At 35.0% G+C, this 22628-nt stretch overlaps 6 protein-coding genes across 7 annotated transcripts in view; 4 read left to right on the top strand and 2 right to left on the bottom strand.

Annotated features, from left to right (window-relative positions):
- The window catches only part of LOC117100527 (rho GTPase-activating protein 18-like), a gene marked incomplete in the record, with an annotated part of 62941 nt that extends 56032 nt beyond the window's left edge, over positions 1-6909 (top strand). Inside the window, 6 exon segments of the mRNA XM_033240287.1 lie at positions 1-11; positions 1058-1132; positions 1575-1631; positions 2199-2395; positions 3200-3285; positions 3682-6909. Of these exon segments, the coding sequence (XP_033096178.1) occupies positions 1-11; positions 1058-1132; positions 1575-1631; positions 2199-2395; positions 3200-3285; positions 3682-3773 (518 nt within the window).
- Positions 6910-7726: 817 nt separating this feature from the next.
- Positions 7727-8406, bottom strand: LOC117100529 (late histone H2A.3, gonadal). The gene has a single exon (XM_033240290.1). The coding sequence runs from the start codon at positions 8307-8309 to the stop codon at positions 7935-7937; it is 375 nt and encodes a 124-aa protein (XP_033096181.1). The 5' UTR covers positions 8310-8406; the 3' UTR covers positions 7727-7934.
- A 326-nt stretch (positions 8407-8732) lies between these two features.
- Positions 8733-14914, top strand: LOC117100531 (late histone H2B.L4-like). Its single transcript, XM_033240292.1, has 2 exons — positions 8733-9208; positions 14734-14914. The coding sequence occupies exon 1, from the start codon at positions 8835-8837 to the stop codon at positions 9204-9206; it is 372 nt and encodes a 123-aa protein (XP_033096183.1). The 5' UTR covers positions 8733-8834; the 3' UTR covers positions 9207-9208; positions 14734-14914.
- On the top strand, positions 14263-14914 carry LOC117100532 (late histone H2B.L4-like). The gene has a single exon (XM_033240294.1). It carries the CDS (start codon positions 14369-14371, stop codon positions 14738-14740), a length of 372 nt encoding a protein of 123 aa, XP_033096185.1. The 5' UTR covers positions 14263-14368; the 3' UTR covers positions 14741-14914.
- Positions 14915-15889: 975 nt separating this feature from the next.
- LOC117100530 (late histone H2B.L4-like) lies at positions 15890-16617 on the top strand. Its single transcript, XM_033240291.1, has one exon. It carries the CDS (start codon positions 15960-15962, stop codon positions 16338-16340), a length of 381 nt encoding a protein of 126 aa, XP_033096182.1. The 5' UTR covers positions 15890-15959; the 3' UTR covers positions 16341-16617.
- A 202-nt stretch (positions 16618-16819) lies between these two features.
- On the bottom strand, positions 16820-21412 carry LOC117100528. 2 transcript variants are annotated; one of them, XM_033240288.1, is made up of 5 exons: positions 21289-21412; positions 20270-20584; positions 19748-19915; positions 19002-19131; positions 16820-18413 (listed from the first exon to the last, which is right to left on the bottom strand). In XM_033240288.1, exons 2-5 carry the CDS (start codon positions 20523-20525, stop codon positions 17477-17479), a joined length of 1491 nt encoding a protein of 496 aa, XP_033096179.1. In that variant the 5' UTR covers positions 20526-20584; positions 21289-21412; the 3' UTR covers positions 16820-17476. The 2 variants fall into 2 exon arrangements, with proteins under 2 accessions (XP_033096179.1, XP_033096180.1); XM_033240289.1 differs by lacking the exon at positions 20270-20584 and having other exon boundaries at positions 21289-21396.
- Between the last annotated feature and the right edge of the window lie 1216 nt (positions 21413-22628).

Here is a 22628-nt window from a genome sequence, read left to right as displayed (position 1 = left end):
TCCTATGGGTTGTAAGTATATAATTCAAGTTTTTTTTTCCCCATTATACATAGTGCTTTTCAAATTCAAAATAGGCTTGAAATTTTGGAAGTCTGACAGTATTTAAAAGATAATACAGTATATACAGTATGGAACAAAAACTAATAACCATACAGACAGCTATGGAATGGAGAATGCTCAACATTTCATTACGTGACAAGGTGAGCCACATCATCATTAGAAAACAAACAATGGTAGATATCATTGAGAAGATCAAGGAAATGAAGTGGAGATGGACAAAAAGACTCACGGAATGGCAGCCTCGGTCAGAGAAAAGGAGGAGAGGAAGGCAAAATAGAAGATGGAGAGACGAAATAACCACATAAATAAAAATGACAACAAGCAACAGAGCAGCAGCAGACACTGGAAATTGCTTCAGGAAGGCTTCATCCAGCAGTGGATGATCACAGCCTAAACACCACACACTATACAATATTATAAAACAGAGAATATTGTATTGTAATTTTGAACACCCAGTGCTCCTTTTCTTACACCTTGAGAATAACAACATAAGGTAATATATGGGTAGATGGATGAACAATTGAATGAATGAATGGATGGACAGATGAACGAATGAAGAGTAGATACTGTAGATGTTTTATATAGTAATAGGGATAATAATATGAACAACAATGAATTGTTAGAAATATATTTATATGTTTACACTGTATATATATCATTTTCTTTTGTTTTTTATGTAATTCCAAGTGGACATTGGCCCTTGATGGCATTTGAAGCTCAACAAATTGAATTGAACTTGCACTGTTTTAATGTTATACAAGCAGTATGAGAGAGAGCAAACCAAATTTATACATTGTGGCACTGTACAATAAACATTTAAAGATAAAGACAGAAATGTTGCTTACTGAAGCAGATATTGTTACTGAAGATCGAATAATGAATACTATGTGATAAACAAGTGTAAACCAATAAGAACAGGTGGAATAATAGCAGGTGGAACAAAAAAAAGAGGTTACTGGCAATTAGATTTATGCAAATCTTCCTTTGTTTTCCTCAGGTACCAGCAAAGATGTTAATGCAGGTTAGGAAGATATATGAAGCTGAAAACAAGAAATCCAAAGACAGTAAATCAGTGAGTATATTAATTCATATCCAGATTTACCCTTTCCTGTACTGCTATGAGGAAGGGGATAATCCTTCCCATTTTTCACCTGTACTGATGGTAGGATTGCCCTATTGTGGTGGGGACTCAGCGGCCTGACAGTAGAGGTCTGATAATTTCCAGCAAGGTCATCAGGGAGACGGCTAAGCCATCTTTCACTTCATAATATAAAAAAGTGCTTGCTACACTGCCTGGGTTGCCAGCATATAATTTACAATATCAAAGGTCTACAAGATTTTTCATAACAGCGCCCTCATAATGGGCCCTTAGTTGACGCATTCAGTCACACTTTTTACATAAGTATATTTGAGTCTATTACAGAATTTTTTTAATATAGGGCTTGTATTACCCTGTCATTGGAAAGTGACCCAGATAATCTAACATGCTTATGTGTATGTTCTTTTTATCCTAGGTAATGACGTTATTTAAAGGGAGAGGAAAGGGAGACAAAAAATTGAGTCACTACGAAGTAAGTATTTGAGTATTTAATCTGTCGTTTATCTCATCGTCAATCATGTTTTTATGAGACAGTCATACTCATAACTCTAGTTATGTCAAAAATGAAAAATTGTCAATTAATCAATTAATTCATTTATTGAAGATATACCACTTCAATAATTTTGTTCTATTTATTAGGTCTTTTGACTAACATATAATTTACAACAGTGACAATGAATGATTTAACAAACATCATTGGATGGATCTCCCATAAAATTTGTCAGCCATAACCAATTAATTTACAATAAGTAAAAAGTATTATATAATTTTTAATAAAACATTACCAAAAATTTAAAGTACATTATTTACATAAATAATAGATAAAAAAGATGTTTAAATATTAAATATTATTATTATTATTAATTCTCAACCAACAACAGTTCTTTTCAGAACTATCTACGTGGTGTACCGCAAGCATTAATATATATTATTTCTTTGCCATTCAAACCCACAAAAAATAATATTAACATTATTATTATTACTACTATTGCACAATAATTTATTAAAGATATTTTATGTTTTTGTTTTCTTTCTTCAGGAAGATGCAAAGGAAGGAGTTATACGTGTGAGGGCGCCAGAGTTTACCAAAATTTGTACAACTGTGCAGCTGAATGAGAAAACAACTGCTGGAGACATCATTGCAAAGTTTATCCGAGACGCTGAGCCCATTATCACACTTCCAGCACGGCGTCCAAGCCAAACAAAGTGCGAAAGAAAAGTACAAACATTACAAAGGTGAGCATACTGTTTTTGTTGCAAGAAATCAGTGGCATACCTAAGGGGTGCATCCCCCTCCCCAAAAAAAAAATACTCACCCACAGTCACAGGGTCCCAAGTTGGATGAAGTAATTTCCAGGAGATCTGCAGTGGTGGGTTGAAGGGTGGGGGAGGGGTTTCACAGATGGAGGGTGTAGACCACATTCAGTTCCACCATGGTTGGAGCGAAGGTAAGAAAATTTATGATATGGCACCTCTAGATGGCTGGAAGTAGCCCTCTCAGACTTAAATTTGAATATAATTTTCATTTCTCCCCGGCATCCCGCTCCCCTGAATATACCACTGAACTTTTTAATGAGCTTTCTCACATTTAATTTTATTTTGCTGCACAACCAGGTACCCATCGGCTCTGACTTCTGTGAGATTGATAATAAAGCAGTGAAAACATGCAAAATTATAAATTTGCTTGAGATGCGTTAATTTCCGGGAGATTCTTGCTTGCTTGCGGGAGTGCGGAAGGCCGTACCGATTTCCGGGAGACTTCAACAAGTTCCAGGGGACTTGGGACCCCTACCGTCACACCCCAGGTCACACTCAAGTAGTTAAAAATCACCTCAAATCACATTACTTTGCAAGCTAGCACCTAATCTTCTAGCACCTAATTATCGAGCCCCCACTTCACCTTCGTGTGCTCTCCCCCCCCCCTCATTTCAAGACAAGACATGCATACTTTGGTTCTATTGACAGCGTTAATAATACCTTATGTATAATATGTAATTATATATGCCATTGTTGTTACTTTTTGCTTTTGTTTCTCCACAGTCGGCAGTCTTCGATTGACGACTGTGGTGTTGGTAACATTATGTACACAAATAAATTCTACCTTAATGAAGTTGGAGGAAACCTATGTAAGTAAATATAAATGCCATCCAAAATATGTCATTAATTCAATGAAAAACCACCTTTATTAATAACATCTTAATGCATAACATTTTCAACATGGATGTTTTCAACTGTTGTTGCTTTATAAGTGATATTATATCCATTATTTGTAAACATATAACAATAACAATGTACATTTCGCCCTCCAATTCTCGGGTTTGGTCTCCACTTAGAGGGTTAGATTTGTGTTCTTTGATAAATTGGTCTCGAATAAGAGGGGTCTCTTAATTAGAGAGGTCTTGAATTGTAGGGTGCACTGTATAATATGTGCAACATATTGCTACATCATGGATTCTTCAGCAGTAATATACGGTGTAATGTAAATTATTGTTTATATATCATTATGTGTTTTTTTTTTATAGGTGGACGCTGTCTTGATCCTGAAACTGACATGATGACAATAGTGAAAATTAACCCTACAGCTGAATGGGTCATCAAATCTCGGAACACGTAACTCAGCGAATAACTTTGAACTTTGTAACGATTGTGAATGATTGTATAAACTGAACTATAGTTACAGGGAGATATGTACAGAGGTAACATTTCCTGATACACAGACAAAGATGAGATATTCCAGTTTCCAGATTTACAGAGAGTGCTATAACTTGATTTGTTGTTGCTATATCCAACCCATTGTGCCTAAGACATTTTACCTGAGAAATACTACAATTTATGATGAATATTCAATAATTTGTCATCAGCCCTCTATAGTAGTGTATGATGTTAGTCCTCATAGGGTGTGATGTCAGCTTTCTATGGGGTGTAATGCCATCTTTCTACAGGATGTTACTTTCAGCCTCTACAGGTTGTCAACTGTCTATAAATTTTGTGTTATGTTTAAAGGGTAATTGAGATTTGGATTACATGTATTATTCCCAAGTGTACATACACAACAATACACTTCATTCCATGCCATTTGTAAGAAGCAGAAGTAGTATTATTTAAGAAAGAAACAGCAAAAGAATAAAATTTGTCCTTAGAGATAATAATATTATATAGTTTTAAACTGGTTTCCATTGAATTGTAACACTACAACACCGGTAGCTTTTGACTTGGTCAATCAAATCATGGCGCGTTTCTCATTGCATCAGAAGTAGCTTCGCAGTGTAACAATTTTACTGTAGTGAGAGTGTAGCAATTTTATGCAAACCAGGCTTAAATCTATAGCCTGGTCATGATCTAATGTAAGTCTGTAATAATATAACATAAGTCTGTAAGTACAGATACTGAGATGAAGTGGCTGTAATGACAGATACAAGGGAAGAGATGGGTTTTATTTGGCAGTCAATCACGGTTGTGTATTTTAGTCTACATAATAGCATTTCTTTTGTAATTTCACATTGTGGTAGCTTAAATAAAAGGTTGTGATTTGAACTTTTTTGACCAATCCCAGTGTCCTATGGTATAATTTGTAAAAAGAAACATTGTGAATAGGAGTTTAAACTGTATATGAAAATATACTAAAAAATCAACTCAAAACATTGACATTCTACAGAATTTTACTCAAATTAAGTTATATTTATATTTCCTACTGATTTTATTGAATTTTGAATATTGTATACGGAAGTGTTACATTTTATTTTCTGGTATGCATATTTATGTGAATATTTATAAACTTTAAAATATGGTTGTTAATGATAAATCAAAGGTAATGTACCTGTGAATCCATAAAAGAAAATATTGTCACAGTTTCCATATATGAATATTTATGAAACAAAGTGTGAGAATAATTTATAGATGATTAGGGATGCATCAGAGATATGTAAGCACAAATTGTGAGTATGTATCTGTTGTTTCATAAGTATTCATATGGAATGTTATTAAGTAAATATTATTTATATGAAATTTATTTTTTAATTGAATGAATATCCAGTTCAGATGATGTTTCCATTGTTTGAATGTTGGAATACAGAATTTTAATATCCTAGTCTTTCATTATCGTCATCATAATTATCATCATAGTCATCATTATCATCATCGTTAGATGAGACTTCTTTTTATACCTTGTTTCGCAAATTTTTTTTTAAAGGTCGTCAGAGGAGGGCGGAAAAAAAAATAAAAATACAATTTTGTTTTCTTATTTAGCAAGTATTTTTTGCCAAAAACAAAAAACAGAGGAGAAAATAAAAATGAAATTTTATTGGTGCATGTAAGCAGTGCAGTAATGGGATGGTGATATGCTTTAAATTTATATAATTAGAGAGAAATATATATATCCTTTTTTTGCAGATTTAAAGGCAGCGGCAGGCATAATAAAAATAAAGGAAAAAATTAATTTTTTTCTGAAATTTCCATTTTTTCATGGTGCCGGGTGCACAAATTGGTCAAAAATAAACTTTTTTTAAATTCTAAATCATCATTGGCGGACGGCAGGTTCACTAAACGAGGTATAAAAAAGTCTCACCATATCATCATCATATCACCGTCATTGTTATCATCATTATCCTCATCATCATCATCATCACAATCAATAATGCTTTTTATTCTCTAAAGTAGCATGTTCTACCATTCTGTGCCAATTATCTTTCTGATCTGAAAATATAAGAGTGTGTGTTGACTGCAATAGTCTGAAGATCCATTTGATTACCTTATTTATGTTAGTTTTGTCTTTATTTTACAAATTTTGACGGGTGCATCCTTGCACAGATTGATCAGATGTCTATAAATGCTAAACCTCAATTTACAAGAATTTCTCTTGTTTAATTTATACAGGGAATAATTGAAAATCATGTTAGAAAGCCTTCATCTTTGAAGTGGACCATAGGCAATAATTTTAATGCTAATTTCTTGAACAAAACTCCATAATTTTTTACTGTTTCAGTGTATTAATAGATTTACATTTGTTGTAATGTTTCTTTTATTTATTGATTTATTTTTCTATATTCTGAAAGACAATGATTAATGATATTGGTACTCTTATATTTTTTTTAATTTTAAGCTTAAATTATAGGCCTCCACCAGGAGGTTGGGAGTAAGGGCATTGAGCTCTCTATTTTCCATCCTCTGAATTCACCTCTCGTTCAAGTTCTTATATTCTTTCATCAGATATCAGTACATGTAATTAGGTAATTAATCAGTACGCACACATTTCGCAATAGCACTCTAACTGTGCATTAGCCAATCTGTGTAGTGTTATTCTATTAGGAGTCTATTTTTGTAATGGCATATACCGGGTCATGTTTTTCAACCTGTTAGTCTTTCAGTTTATCTTTCAATTTGTAGATTTAATTATTCATCTCAAGGAAAAACTTTTGTTTTTTTGTTTTAATTTCAAAATCTACATGACTTTTATTGCCAATGTTCAGTGTTGTACCTACATTTCAATGTAAACAATTTTCCAATTTAAAATCTTACTGTGTGTTTCACTGTACCGAATGTCTTATTAATGTCTTTCTAAAGTTTAAGGTATATTAATTATAGTTTGAATATTCACTTCATTTACCAGAGCAATAACGACACTGTACTAGAAAGCATCCATGCGGTTTCTGGGAGGCATTGTCAAGTTGTTTATTTTTATGTCTGGATTTATATTCCAAGTGTCCATACTGAATAGCAGCGATAAATGTACGGAATAAAAATTAAGTCATTGATGTGGAGTTATTTTTGCAAATTTATTCAGAACCATTGGTGGCTAGAGAAATTTTCTGAAGAGGGGTCCAAGCTCCCAGACAAGGGGTCCACACCCCTGATCAGGGATAAAATTAAATTTGTTGGTTATGTTCGGAAATTTTTAAAAATTAATAATGAAACGAAAACCATGCAGGGTTAAGAGCCCCTGTGGGGAAGAGGTCACACCACCACTACAACACCTCGCACACACGGTAGGAAAGCTCGCACTGAACAGTTTTTAATCCCTAAAATTTGACAGTTTAGTCAGGCATGCTTGGATTGTACTTTCAGTACTGAAGATATTTTCCCCCAACAAGCTTGCTGGAAGTTCCCCCGACACGGGTTTCCTTTCCACCGGACCCCTGCTATAGCGCCCTTGTTCAAAATTTTACAAACGGGGGGAAGGGAGGAGGGAGGAGGGAGAGACAAGCGAGAGCGCTAATTACAATACAGTACATGCCTTGAAAATTTAGCGGCACATGCCCCTACTGGATCCACCCCCTGTTCCCAACCTTGAATTCGTAGATCCCATTTTAAGTACAATCCATTGTCAATCCTGGAATTGAAATAGTTGTAGGCGAGGTCTGAAATTTGTATGGCCGTAAATAGCAGAATGTAATTGTATTTGGTCCCGATTTTGTATATTTGATTTCCAGGTGAAAGCAATACAAGAGAGCATACAAACAAGGTGTCCATTACCTGAAGATGTTAAGTAATGCAATGTTTCCCGTGCCCGTGCCTGTGTTTATGAGATGGAAATTGAGTAAAGGTTTTGGAAAATAAAAGCATTATACTCGGTACGGTACACAATACTATTTATTAAACTCAAAATTAAATTTGATATACGAAACTACATAAATTTGCATAAAATATCACGTCATAACAGTCTCGAAGGAGTATTATTCCTATTTGTTTAAGTCATTATATCCACTGGACATTCGGCAAAATCTTCCATTCACTTGGTAACTGGACATCTTCCTCTTCGAATATATATTTAAGACTTTTGTTAGGCCTTTGAGTGGGTCTTTTTCGGCAAAAGCACGGCTTGAATGTTCGGCAACACACCTCCTTGTGCGATCGTCACCGATCCTAGCAGACGGTTCAATTCTTCGTCATTACGTATAGCAAGCTGAAGATGACGTGGTATAATCCTAGTCTTCTTGTTGTCACGGGCAGCGTTGCCAGCCAATTCGAGAATCTCCGCCGCCAGGTATTCTAGTACGGCAGCTAAATAAACTGGAGCTCCTGCTCCGACACGTTGTGCGTAGTTTCCTTTCCTTAGAAAGCGATGTACTCTACCTACGGGAAATTGCAGCCCAGCTCTGGTTGAACGGCTTTTTGCTTTGCCTTTAACTTTAGCTCCTTTACCACGTCCAGACATATTGCACGTTAACTGCTCAAGTTTGGAAATATATAAGTCAGCTGTGACCGTTTGAACGTATAAAGTAGATCTGAACAACACAGCGGACAACGCCAGCTTATGTAATACTGCGACCTCATTTAAATAAAGCATCACCTGTCATGGTTTGAAGTGGCGAAATGTATAAGCCGACAACTAATATTTTTCCAAAATAATTGTCATAGTACTGGTCATGCTTTTTATTATAGCAATGTTGGATTGTGCTTTTTTTTTTATTGTTTAGAAATCATTCTTAATTGTTTTTTTTCGTTGAAATGCATATTGGCCGTATTTTTCTATTAGATTTTTAAAGAGAGGTTGACCAATCAGAGAACATGATTTACATACGAAGCTGTAAACTCTATGCAAATTTCCATTGTAAGAAGCGACAGTATAAATACGGTAACCCTCATGTACGTTTATTTCTGACTACGATCTCGTTCTAAACACTTTAGTATTTATACCTTTGTAGCGTGAGAATCTGAAAAATATAAGAACTCAAACGAAATGGCTCCAAAGGCTACAGTCGGAAAAACTGCGAAGAAAGCCGGTTCAAAGAAAGCAGTCTCCAGTGGAAGCAAAACACACAAACGAAGGCGAAAGGAGAGCTACAACATCTACATTTACAAAGTGTTGAAGCAAGTTCACCCAGACACTGGTATCTCAAGCCGAGCCATGGGAATCATGAACAGTTTCGTTAATGATATATTTGAACGAATTGCTGCTGAAGCTTCAAGACTGGCTCAATACAACAAGAAATCGACCATAACAAGCAGAGAGGTGCAGACGGCCGTGCGGCTACTTTTGCCTGGAGAACTTGCGAAACATGCGGTCAGTGAAGGGACGAAGGCAGTCACGAAGTACACTAGCAGCAAGTAACAGTCCAAAGAACTGGTAGACCATATATAACTGGAAGAATCGATATGTATATTTATGAAAATTGGACGGTATGCTGCTGGATAATATATACTTGCTTACAAATTTAACATTTTGGCCGATATTTGGTTGTCCTTGTGCAGCCATAATTCGATGTGTAAATTGAATGTTTTTAGTTGTGGTGTTGAAAATAAATGTCGTTTTTATAACAATTACACAGGACTAGTATTTTATTTCACTTTCCCTACACAAGCAACATATCTCGCATTTATATTACTAAGCATTCCATTTTATTATTTTTTTTATTTTTTATAAAAGGGTGTAGTGTGTGCAATATTTCCACGTGGTAAAATTAAATACAACCATATACTCAATAAAACATTGTCGTACTCGCATTGTTAATCACTGGACTATCAAATAATGATAGTACAGTATCTTAAATGTACACAATATAGCAGCTGTAACAGTAAAAACAAAATGATTAAGCCATTACATTAACACCACGATATCCAGAATACGACAACTTACAGGCCGATCATAGTTCAAATATGCGACGGTGTTCCCACGAAGCAGCATTAGAAGTTAAGATTATTATTTGAGTTTATTTCCATAATCAAGCCCCGGGAACAATTTAGGGGAAGAAGGGTTTATTTAATAGATTTTAAAGTCTAATATGTAAGAATACATACACGACGACGAGGGTCCCCTCCCCCCACCACCACCTCACACTTTACTGGTGCCACCGCTGAACTGTGCAACTTGTGCCACTCCAAAGTTTGAAGTTGTTTTTCTCAGTTGTGCTAATAATGATACTTCAAATGCAATTTGATCAAAATATTAATTACCACATATCATTCAAAAGATAATTAATTATAAAGTAATAATTATATAGGAAAACATGTTTTCGGCCTACTATTTTTATTTTTCATATGTATTTCCATATTAATTTTGTTTTAATGTCTTGTAATTTATAGCTTTTCAATATTTCTCTTTACATTTTCGACAGTATTTTCATGTAGTAATAAGACAAACTTATTATTACTCACCCGCTGCACTGTATAGGATATTTCAGCTCCATTAGCCAGAGCCCTGTTCATCTATGACACTGAATTAATAGTAACATATAGGGTCGGAATGGCTAATAAACAATGCAAGTTGCAATGTCCATGAAAATCCTGAGAAAGCTCAATAAACTCAGCAAGTACATAAAAATACTGTCGAAAATGTAAAGAGAAATATTTTTTCTACACTGTTATAGGCCTAAAGTGATTGAATCTTGAAGTGTTTCTTTCCTGACCGTTCGCTCTCTAGGTAGTCATGGTAGGACTAGGGTAATAGAATTTCAATTTTCTACAATAACCCGGTAAATAAGGATTTGAGGGCTTGTAATCGATTTGTAAATCACATAATTCCAATAAATTATAATTATGATGTTCACATACTAGCGTTAATAATCTGAATACTTTGATTTGGAGTAATATATTACCGTACTGTATTATTATTTCCTTTACTAAATACAGATTATCATGCTAAATATAAACAGAAAACAACATGGGGTTAATATTATTAATATAAAGACACAGATACAGAGACACACTTTACTGTCATTCACATTGTGATTGCGAGGCGTTTTCATGACAGCTACAGTTTGTTGTAAAACAGCTAATAGAAACCACATACACAAAATGTATTCGTATGTACAATAGTGTTTTCAACGTTTTAATTATTTTATAGGTTTTCCCTTTTTTATATTTTCTGACTTTAATTACTATTTGTTTTTTAACAAAAAAAAAAAAATAATAATAATAATAATCTTAACGATTAATATTTAATAGGTTATCAATTGTCTTTATTTATTAAAATGTATATACCCAATCTGATTTTCATATAATATTGCTTGTTTCGCTTTTATACAGTTTTGCAGTTTGAATGTATGATTGAAATTCCTAATGTCCGACAGGTGATGAACGAGTTTCCGAACCTCTTGGCTCTGATTCTGGGGTATACTGTTCTTCCAGTGGCGTATCTAGGGGGTGCGCACCCCCCCCCCCCACCACCACCCCAGTCGCTCCTCTAGAAATCAAGTATTTAAAAATCACCTAAAATCACCTTATTTTGAGAATTCAAAACTCTCAGCGTCGAGGCCCCCCACTTAACCTTCGCGTCGCCCCCCCCACCCCATTAGCACCCCCATTTCAAGATTTCTAGATATGCCACTGTGCTCTTCCTGACTTGCTAAAAGAAATGTGCTTTGCCATGGCCTATACATCGGATGGGATGTATCATTAGTATGAAATTGAACCATTCATTACGTCGTATACCTAATTCTTCCAGTTATTCATTGACCTTACACCCAATGATTTTACTCGATTTCTTCGTTATTCTTTCATATTTTTTTCATATTTTCTTTCAATATTTCGTTACACCATATGATTATTCAAAAACATAAAACAGGCTGTACAACTGAAACATAATACATATTCATAATGTTAGGATTTACTTTATTTTATCCTGCGTAAAAAGTACAGCCTTTGGTTAAATTATTTTGCTAATTTTATCGGTATTATATACTCAGTTTCATTTATTATCAATATGATTACCTAGATATTTGTGTTCAGTTATAGATTCAACGGATTGTTTCTAACTGCTCGTGTATAACATCAGATTTCCTAAAATCAATAATTATTTCTTTGTTTTATCAGCATTATCAAGAAGTTGTTTTCACACATGCAAACGATTCTACGAACAGTTGATTAACATCATCCGAAAGCATCGTCTGCGTATTTAATATGAAAACATTTGAATTAACAAATGATCATTAGATAGAATGAAAAGTAAAACTAACAAAGGTGAAAGTGCGGCGTGTAAGGGATTCAGAAATCATATCATTTAGTTTCACTCTCTGTGCCCTGTTTGTTAAAAAGTCCGACACTCGCAAGCTTGGGGTTCATTTTCATGGCTTTAAATTTATCTGTTAATATATGCAGGGATGGTGTTAAAATGCCGATGAAAATCTAGAAATAAAATTCTAGCATGTGATGGCTTCGTTTCCATGTTCATACACACCATGTGTGAGTGTCATCATAACATCGTCAACACTTTTTTTTTTTCTTGTAAGCGAATTGACAGATATCCTCTAACAGTTTTTTTTTTCTTGTAAGCGAATTGACAGATATCCTCTAACAGTTTCCAATTTTACTAATTTTGGTTTAATCATTTTTTTGAAACATTACCATTGGAATTGCGGTGAGGGAGATACTAGGCCGAAAATCATTTAGAACCAGTGGCGGACCCGGTACCCCCCCCCCCCCCCCGCCCTAATTTTTTTCAAAATTGTAAAAAAATTGAGAAAAAAAGAAAATTACATTCAAATTTTAAGTCCGAGAGTGCCATTTCTGGCCATCTAGAGGTGATATGATAGTAAATTTTCTTACCTCAACCATGGTGGGGTGAGGTGGTATAGACCCTCCATCTGTCAAAGTCTGTCCCTGGGCCCCCTCTATTTTAAATTACTGGCACTGAGAAAATAGGTTTATCTACTTGGAAACCGGTGAGGCAAAATAAATGATTGGTGGAGCCGATGCGACAGTGTTATGCGATCGCCCTGCTCTTCGATATAGATTTGAAAATGTTCTTTGTTGTATTTTTGTGTATTTTCTGCTTTTTAGGCATGAACAAACACATTGCTAAAAAAAAATCATAAAAATATCGTTTCAAAGTATTACTAGTAATGCCACCAGGGCCTGCGGCCCTTTTCGGCTTCACGCATCTAATACACTTTAAACTTCATCATTGCTTACTCTATCGTCTTTGGAATTGTCATTGCTCTTTTAACTCAGGTTATCCCTCACACAGGAAAAGTACGTCAATTGAGTCGAATCCAATAAAGAAAAAAATATTAATTTCATTTGCAAAAAATTTAGATTCGTTTTTTTTTACCCTGGCCTGTAACTTTGTCATTGCTATCCAAGCTTGCTTCACATTTCCGCTCTTGAATCGATGTATACGGTACGTGTTGCATGCGCTCTCTTGTTTTTTTTTTTTTTTCTGTACGATACCATCATTGTCGATATAGCTGAAAACTTTTTCTAATCAGACAGCGCACTCTCGTCGGCAGGGTGAGCGATTGTATGGAAACCGAGCTTCTGGATCACCGTGTAGCAAACTTTATGGAATCTATTCAGGGGCGGATCCAGAGATGTCCAAAAGGGGGTCCGAAATTTGTGCCGATCGAGACAACAGTGTCCTATGGGGTCCGGGGGCATGCCCCCGCGAAATTGTTGTGTTCTAGACGCCCGAAAATAACATTTAAGGCGTTCTGGGCTATCATTTTTTCTTTTTCTTTCTTTTTTTCTTTCTTTTTTCTTTTTTTTATCTCCCAAAAGGGGGGCCGGGGCCGGGCCGGCCCCCCCTTAAATCCGCCCCGGCTCAAAATCTCTCGGGAAGTCTTACAGGGGGATTAGCCCACAATTTAGGGATTTCAAAGGCTTAAAGAGTTTCTAAGATATATGCTTCTAGGTTTGTTGAAATGAATAAAGAAATATTTATAGAATCGAGTCTGGGTGTTTTTATTTTTTTACTTTCAGAAACAATATGTAAAAAATACATATGTAATGAAAAAAAAATTTCGGGGATTCGCCCCCTGGACCACTTTCGAGACCTTTTAATCGAAGCTCGACCAGGCCCATTTTGCTTTCCTCGGGGAAATCTGACCCCTCGTCGGGGCATAGCCCCCCCCCCACACCGTCGGGAAAATCCTGGCGCCACCCCTGCTGCCTTCTCAGTCAGTTGCGTGTTGGTGGTTGTACTCATAAATAACATTCAGTGATATGCATAATCAAAAGGTTTTGAATCGAGGGATGCTTGTTACGAAATCCTTATAATAGGTGAGTTTATTATTGTTTTATTATTTATAAATGGCCGTTATTTTCAAACATTATGAAAGGTCACTTGGTAACGTAAGGTTGAATAATCACGAAACTCGTTCAGCAAGCGGAGCTGCAAACCTATATGCAGATTAAAAATTGTAGACTCTGAACCGATAGTATAAATACAGTAACCGTTCACTTCAGTTCACTTCGAACAACGAATCTGTTCAGAACGCTTCCAAGCAATTCTTTTGTGACTGTAATAGGCCTATCTGAATAATCTTCAGGGACAGCATAATGGCTCCAAAATCATCAGTTGGGAAAGCATCAAAGAAGGCCATTACGAAGAAAGCCGTCTCAAGTGGAAGCAAATCACACAGACGAAGGCGAAAGGAGAGCTACAACATCTACATCTACAAGGTGTTGAAGCAAGTTCACCCAGACACTGGTATCTCAAGCCGAGCCATGGGAATCATGAACAGTTTTGTTAATGACATCTTTGAGCGGATTGCAGCTGAAGCTTCAAGACTGACCCAGTACAACAAAAAATCAACCATAACAAGCAGGGAGGTACAGACGGCCGTGCGGCTAATTTTGCCTGGAGAACTTGCGAAACATGCGGTCAGTGAAGGGACGAAGGCAGTCACGAAGTACACTAGCAGCAAGTAACCCACGATGAACTGTAACAAAGAACTGAAAAACTCGTGCTATATTTAATAGTATGCTGCTGGACATTTACGATTACGAATTTAACAATTTATACTGCCTGTAAATTTTAATTTAGTGTACAGCACATTTCAATGTAATCTTTTATATTTGTTTAATAAATGTCATTTTACAACATTTTCATTGACTGGGATTTCTTTTTTTTTTAATTACAATTATTGCCACAGCCTGCACAATACAAACTTAAATTTTCATACAGTGCATTTGCTGGAACATCATTACTAATCAAGTCAATATTTAGAAATAAGCGCATATCTACAGCGCGCATTTCACAACCTAAACTGGGTTGTAAAATTTTTAATTTCAATAACTTCATGAGCCATAATATAAATTACGAATACAACCAATTGATTATATAGCGTTCAATCCTATAATTGGCGAGTACAATTATCCAACTCAACATTTCTAGATATGAACTACTTTCAACATTGTACTACATGCGCATACTCAACTGTCAACTGTTCGAATACTTCAGCCAAGGTCAATTTCTTTATTATAACATAATGCAATTATTCAATGTCACCCGGGACCATAGAGGAAGAGAATTCGATCCAAGCCGAACTCACCTTGTTTACGAGTAAAGGAATGCCAGACATACACTATCCAACATTTCCAGGGAGCGTTTACAAGCGGGAAACTTAACTTTTGCTAAGAAACTGTATTTAGTCATAATTGCGCGATAACTGACTATTTCATTACACACGGAAATAATACAGACTAGCCTACGTAGGAGTACCAAATAGGGCCTACGGTATTTGTAATTAAAAAAAATGTAAACAGACACTATGTTGCACCACTTTACACAATCTGTATTAAAAAAATCCATTTAAAGTTGTTCAATTTAGATGTTGGGGAATCTTACGATCTCCCTGGTTACGGGCCCGGAAATTAAATGCTCGTTTCTTTGATTTTTAGAATTATATTAATTGAAAGTCATTATACTTTGTTATCCCCTGGCTGTTATTTTAAAGCATTGAAATCTTGAATGTCGTGTTTTGCATGCGGCCCGCTGCAACACTTATATGCAAATTAGTATTAAAAAAATACAATGGAAATTAGGCGTATAAATGATGTAGTTGTTGACGTACGTACATATCTATCAACGCGATTGTTTCAAGCGCTTCTACAGTAGCTCGGCATTTCGAAGCGAGGGAAAATCAAAATGGCCCCAAAAGCTACAGTTGGAAAAGCTGCAAAGAAAGCAACCGGTCCGAAGAAAGCCGTTTCTTCAAGTGGAAGCAAAAAACATAAGCGAAAAACTCGAAAGGAGAGCTACAACATCTACATTTACAAAGTATTGAAGCAAGTTCACCCAGACACTGGTATCTCAAGCCGAGCCATGGGAATCATGAATAGTTTCGTTAATGACATATTTGAACGAATTGCTGCTGAAGCTTCAAGACTGGCTCAATACAACAAGAAATCCACCATATCAAGCAGAGAGGTGCAGACGGCCGTGCGGCTACTTTTGCCTGGAGAACTTGCAAAACATGCGGTCAGTGAAGGGACGAAGGCAGTCACGAAGTACACTAGTACCCAGTAACTAACTAACACGGGTCAGTGAAGGGACGGAAGCAGTCACGAAGTACACTAGTAGTACCCCAGTAACTGACTAACGAGTCCAAAAACTAAGATAACTGTTATGCTGCTAGTCTACATGCTTACCGTACAGAACTCAGCAATTGCTAGACTAAAATATATACCGACTGCAAATCTTTATTAGCAAGATAGTTTATCGTTGTACATCACTAACCGATGTGTAAATTATATTTTTTTTTGTTTAAATAAAATTTTGTTTTATAAGAATTGCAATGACTAAACTTGGTATTGTACAATTGACATTTTTTTTTATTCCATTAACGCACTAAAAACGCATTTCAAAGAACCAAACTCTCGAGGCACATGAATTCATGATTAGTGGTTTCCGACTCCCACCATTCTCATACCACTAGTTGCGATTTAACGACAAATTGAACATTACGACATATATTGCACTTATATTATTGTATGCTTGTAATATTGGAAGTACTGTACATTGCTGTAGTAGGCCTATTGAAAAGATTAATCTACAGAAAAGTGTTATAATTTTGGTGAATATTTAAAAATGACACATTTTAATTTTTTTCACATATTGCACAAATCACAATTATTAGTCAAAATATAAGTTAACCAAGATTTTCCTTTATTCAAGCATAACTTAAAAATTAAATAATTTTTAAATACTGTTGCATGACACAGTAACCAATTAAAAAATTGTAACAGGTTGAGGGAGAAGTCATGCATGGATAAGCAGGCAGTTGCTACAGACTCCTTTTATTTTTCTATTCCTCCTCTTCAATAAAAATGTTAATAATTTGTTATAAAATTTCTTAATTTCTAAACCATATCAAAATATTCAGTTTACATTGACTCAATTTTCAGATGAAATATTTTATATTAAGCATGACTATCAATGGTTCTTTTTATGTTCGCGTATTGCAGCTTTCCGAAAAGTTGATCGCTTTCCCACAATTTGCCATTTGACGTAATTAACTCCTCAACTAGTGAGTGAAGGTAATAAATCACGCCTCTTTGGATGCATGAAAAGGATTACTTGTACAGTGACCTTCTCTCTATTAACTTCAATGATAAAAATCCTAATGAATTTGTAGTTAATATTAGTTTTGTCAAATTAAATACTTAATTTGCATGTGGTGCCTGCACATTTAACATGAAGTTGTCAGCTGTCGTAGTCCAAGCTGAATTCATACAATGATTTGTATACCCCTGATGTGACATAGAGGGTGCCCCAATAAGAGGCATGGGTCCAACTGGTAGAGATTCACTTGTGATTCCATCGTCAGTATGCACCATTATTGTAGGGTCCCTTGGCAGAATTGGAACCCCATTTCCAGGCACTATAGTAGCCAATTGAGTACCAGTAACAGTTGGAAGTCTAATACTCTGATAGAGGGCAGTATTTCTATATAAAATATTATGATTCAGAGATTGTGAATTGCTCTGAGGCCTAACCAAGCCTCCATTATCCCCTACATCTGCCTCATATTTATCAAGTCTTTGTCGTTTTGTTTTTTCTGTTTTTTGGATTGATTGAGGACCCGATAATGAAACGTCATTGGTACGTTCACAGTCCACAGAATCCTCTCTCTCAAGTTTAGGAGCAGAACACACAGCACGGCTTCTACACTTCTGCATAACCTTCTTAACTGTGTCCCAGTCTGGGATTGCAGTCTGCAATTCTGATAGTTCATCGGGACTGCAATTAGCTAACATATCTCTATGTATTTCATCATAGACATCTTTCAACTGGCGTTTGAAATTTTTTGGTTCACGGGATTCATTCCGACAGCGATGCATGAACTCGTGATTTTTCACATTCGGTGGTGGGTGGTTGTGATTTTTATTTACTAACACAGCATATCTAAGATCGCGTAGAATTTTAGCACGAGATGGACATTCCCCTTTCCTTTGGCGGCTGCAGCGTAGATATACGGTATCCTTTCTATCACTTTGACGATCACAAACATAGAAGTATTCACCAATTAGATATCCGGTACCACGCAGTAAAGGCATCTCACGATACTCCAGCCTTTCTTCTTCATTGCTACTGTCAAACCTGAAGTGAAATTTCAGAAAATGTGGGATAAATATTCCAAGATTACATTCAAAAACACTTCTTACAGTATACTGAAAATGCAAGTTGTGGCATATAGAAATAACTGCATGGAAAATGCTATAGAATAAGAATCTATTCATTGTATAGCTATAATATAATACAATAATATTTAAATTTAAAATGTGTACATACTATCATATTTGTTCGATTTGCCCATTTAAGGGTATTTTATTATAAGAAGTGATAGTTTGAATCATAGTCATTGTATAATTATTGTATGATAAAAATAATAATTAATTTTAAAATGTGTTTTGCAGACTTTTAAGGTCTGTACATACTATCATATTTGTTCGATTTGCACCTTTTAAGGGTATTTTTATCATAAGAATTGATAGTGTGAATAATAGTCATTGTATAATTATTGTATGTTAAAATACTGTAATAATTTTAAAAAGTGTTTAGCAGACTTTTAGACTTTAAGGTGTGTCTACGCTATCAAGTTTTTTTATTTGCCCTTTGAAACATAAAAAAAATTATAGTGTGGACAGAGCCTTAGATACAACTGAAATTCATCCATAGTATACTTACAATTTCTTCAATTTGATGTACACAATGACACTTGAAATGATAGCCATTAATAAATGTCCAATTGTGTCATCAAGGTTGTCAGTAACAGCATTGAAAGGGAGTGGCTTAAGCACACCTATCTGAAGACGACCTGATAAGAAATGACATGGAAACACAAAATAAATTGTCTTTACTATTGCGTTGCCATCCCCACCAAGTAGTTTGTGGCTGTTTGTGAAGACAGGCACATACATCTTTATTTGTACCTTTTTGTGACAATTTATTACTGCATATGCGGATAGCATGCAAAGAATTATTAAAGGAAAACTGCTTGTTGTAAAATCTGACATCTAGAATATTGAAATTTAGACTTAATTAAATATTTAAAAAAAGTTACAATGAAATCATTTAACATCAATTTGAATTTTAATCACACTGAACTTATAAACTTGCAATGAGACTAGAGGATTGAAACAATCCTTATATCAGATACACAGATACTTTATTGTCTATACAATCGTACAGAAATTTGTCATTACAAATAATCGTTAGGTTCCAGCTAATTTGTGTAAAAAATTCGTAAATAATATAGATAAGGCATAATTTGCTGTTAGTCACTTAAACACATAATGTAAGCAATTTTAAATATTGAATGTTATTGTTAAAATTTATTAGCTACTACAGTTATCTTAAGACTGTATAGACTGCTTAGCAACTTGCCCCACAGACTTCATGTGATTGGTCATTTTGGCAAAAATATCACTTACCTTCTATGTTGTACTTATCCAGGTTTCTGAAGCCCACCTTATGGAGGATAGTGCGTGTCAGGTCCTTCAAAGGCAGCTTGTAAGGCAGATAAAGGTAATGCTGCTTACGTTCAGGATCAAATGCTGAAACATGCTCAATCACTACTTGCAACGCTAGCATGTGCTCATCTTAGAAATGAAAAAAAAAAAGAAAAAGTTATGGAATTTAGAAAATTAAAACTTTGAAGTCACTCACGCCATCATCAATGTTTCTTTCATTCATTCTATTATACTAAAAAAAAAAAACACCCGGGGCTCGAAATCCTCTGATAATGATGCATTGAAACAAGTGATTTGACTCTTAAAGGATTATGATATTATTATGGCATTATTATATTTTATATATATTTCTAAACATGATCCATAATTAGCAATATGTTGACTGAATATTAGTGTCAATCCTGTTTGCTGGTTCTCCTTTACTAGCATTCAGATTTAAAACTAAAAACTCTTGAAAGTTTAAATATAAAACCTATTCTTAACCTTCATTTTGCAGAGCTAACGGTGTCCAATCTTTGTTTGGAATACAACTTGTCTCTGCCTCATTTACATTTGCTTCTTTTTCTTCATTGTCATTACAATTATCATTACAGTCATTTCTTTTCTTTTCATCTTTTTCTGCATCTTCAATGCAACTTTTTTTCTTTCTGGCACTGCCTGATGAAAAGTGTTTCAGTGTGGCCTTAGCTGGTGAGGAACTAAGGGATGAATTCTTTTCTGAAGGCTCTGTTTCTGCCATCTGACTGGGTGAGTTACAACCCACTTAGGCCAACACTCTAAAATAGGTCAACATGCGATCTGAGAAGAATAAAGGGCAATCATTCCTGTATACCTGGTAGAAATTTTCAATTTTGGTTTTAATACTTGTATTTAATGTCACATTAAAATAAAAAGAATATAAATCATCTGCACAAAAATTAGGCGTAGAAATTCGTTCATGCATTTCGGAAAATAACAGCCAATGTCTGCTCAGATTTTGCTGAAAAAATAGGCCTTGACCGATCTCAAAATATAAACCAATATACGTATGCAGTGGTTACGATCCTGCGCACCTACTTTCCTAGCAATTTTCCGTACAAATTTTAGCTAGTTTTTTATTGTATCATCCGCAAAATAAAAGACTTTTATGGTATGCTCCCAGACCGATTATTATACATCCGGATGCAAATTTAATAATTATAAGTATGCAGAGGGCTAGGACTACTACGAACTACTAGCACACTTGGCTTGGCATATGTATGGCGTATTATATTTATTGTTGGAAATACTGCATAGGCCTAGGAAGGATGACCTAGGCCTAAACTACTACTACTTCAAGAGGGGCCTGCTAGATAGAGACCCTGGCCTAGCCTACCGACACACAGAGTAGGCCTACAAGAATACAAACAAAGCCTCTGCTGCTGGCCTAAGCCTAGTCTACAATCTAGCGCGTATTTGTATGCAAAATTGAAGTGCTGTCCATATAAAATTCTTAGAAGTCACACGTTATTAATTAATCTTACGTAAATTTCAGTTATAAATTACGATCGTTTAACCACCAACTATGACCTAGCCAACAAGGGCCAAGGCTCATAAAGACAACAATATAAATAAATAAATGTTTGTTGATACAGTATTTTTATTTTTATGTGTTTTTTTAATTGAGGGCAGTATAACAATTGATTTTTATGGTGCGTCAAATGTGTATTTGCTACGTGAATAATATAACCTGACAAATACATTTATACAGTGTACACTATAAGTGTATAATTACAAGTTATGTTAAAATAAAATGTAATTATGTAGGGATTATTTACTACATTATTAAATGAAACGGATTTTACTGTAACACCTCATATTTTTTTTATTGCAAACAAATATCCTTTGTGCGCGCCATAATAAAACGTAACCAAGATACACTATACACACACACTTTTGCTAGCAAAGTAATTCTCAGCACCAATCCAAAATAGCAAATTAATTGTCGTCTGCCTTAGTCTAGTGTGAAAATGCCAGGTAGGCTAAATAATGCATGTTACATGCTATCCACTTGTGTAAAATTAAACTTAATATTTTTACCAAGTGATTCCGCTGGACTAGCCTACCCTAGGCAAGGCTGGCCTGGGCGTAGCCTAGTTAGGCCTAGCTACTGCTGGCCTTCGTTTGCGTAGAAGCTGGCATGGGTATGTGGTACACTCATTCATAGCATAGCTAGTGTTGGCCCTGGCTAGGCCTGCTTCATCCATACTATATTCGATCAGATTGTATAAGGAAAGTTTATGATTACATACAGTATTTTAATTGGCCTATTGATTTAGTCTGAAATTTAGTACTGTACTGCAATTTGAATTTTAACTTGAATCTTTATCTTTTTAGTAATTTTAAATTGTTACTGAAATATTTATTCAACATTTTAATATTTTATAAATTATTTTGATGTAGGCTACTGTAAATGAGATATTATGAGAATGTCTCAGTTATTATTGTATCTTGTTATTGTCTGGAGTTGTTTTCGTTGTTAGTATTTCACTTGTCATGTTAATGTATATTTATCTATGGAACAAATATTTTTCTTTTGTAAAATTTTAATGACCCGAAATGTACTTACTGCTATTTCTATATTGAACAAATAAAATTGAATCTGAATCGCATCAAGTCTAGCTGTTGACCATGTGCTACCAGTGTGGTAGGCTCTGATAGGAATATTTAAAAACATATTTCTTTGATAAACTTTATTTCAATAAAATATATAAACATTACAATGAAATAATTATGATGTGTAGACTATAGAAAAAGGGCTTCACTGGAAGCATTAGCTTTGAAACGTGGTGCCTTACAAAAGAAAAATTAAATTACATTTAAG

This window comes from Anneissia japonica, unplaced genomic scaffold (genome assembly GCF_011630105.1).
Source record: "Anneissia japonica isolate Jap-2015-1 unplaced genomic scaffold, ASM1163010v1 scaffold685_len2926416_cov193, whole genome shotgun sequence".
Taxonomy (NCBI): domain Eukaryota; kingdom Metazoa; phylum Echinodermata; class Crinoidea; order Comatulida; family Comatulidae; genus Anneissia; species Anneissia japonica.
This window is presented reverse-complemented; position numbering and strand designations above follow the sequence as displayed.

Coding starts and splice junctions, on each gene's coding strand:
- LOC117100528 (XM_033240288.1), bottom strand. CDS start 20,525: ATGGCAGAAACAGAGCCTTCAGAAAAGAATTCATCCCTTAGTTCCTCA. Junction 19,916..20,269: donor GTTAGCTCTGCAAAATGAAG/GTTAAGAATAGG, acceptor TTCATTTCTAAG/ATGAGCACATGCTAGCGTTG. Junction 18,414..19,001: donor TACATCAAATTGAAGAAATT/GTAAGTATACTA, acceptor ATTTCACTTCAG/GTTTGACAGTAGCAATGAAG.
- LOC117100531 (XM_033240292.1), top strand. CDS start 8,835: ATGGCTCCAAAGGCTACAGTCGGAAAAACTGCGAAGAAAGCCGGTTCA.
- LOC117100529 (XM_033240290.1), bottom strand. CDS start 8,309: ATGTCTGGACGTGGTAAAGGAGCTAAAGTTAAAGGCAAAGCAAAAAGC.
- LOC117100530 (XM_033240291.1), top strand. CDS start 15,960: ATGGCCCCAAAAGCTACAGTTGGAAAAGCTGCAAAGAAAGCAACCGGT.
- LOC117100532 (XM_033240294.1), top strand. CDS start 14,369: ATGGCTCCAAAATCATCAGTTGGGAAAGCATCAAAGAAGGCCATTACG.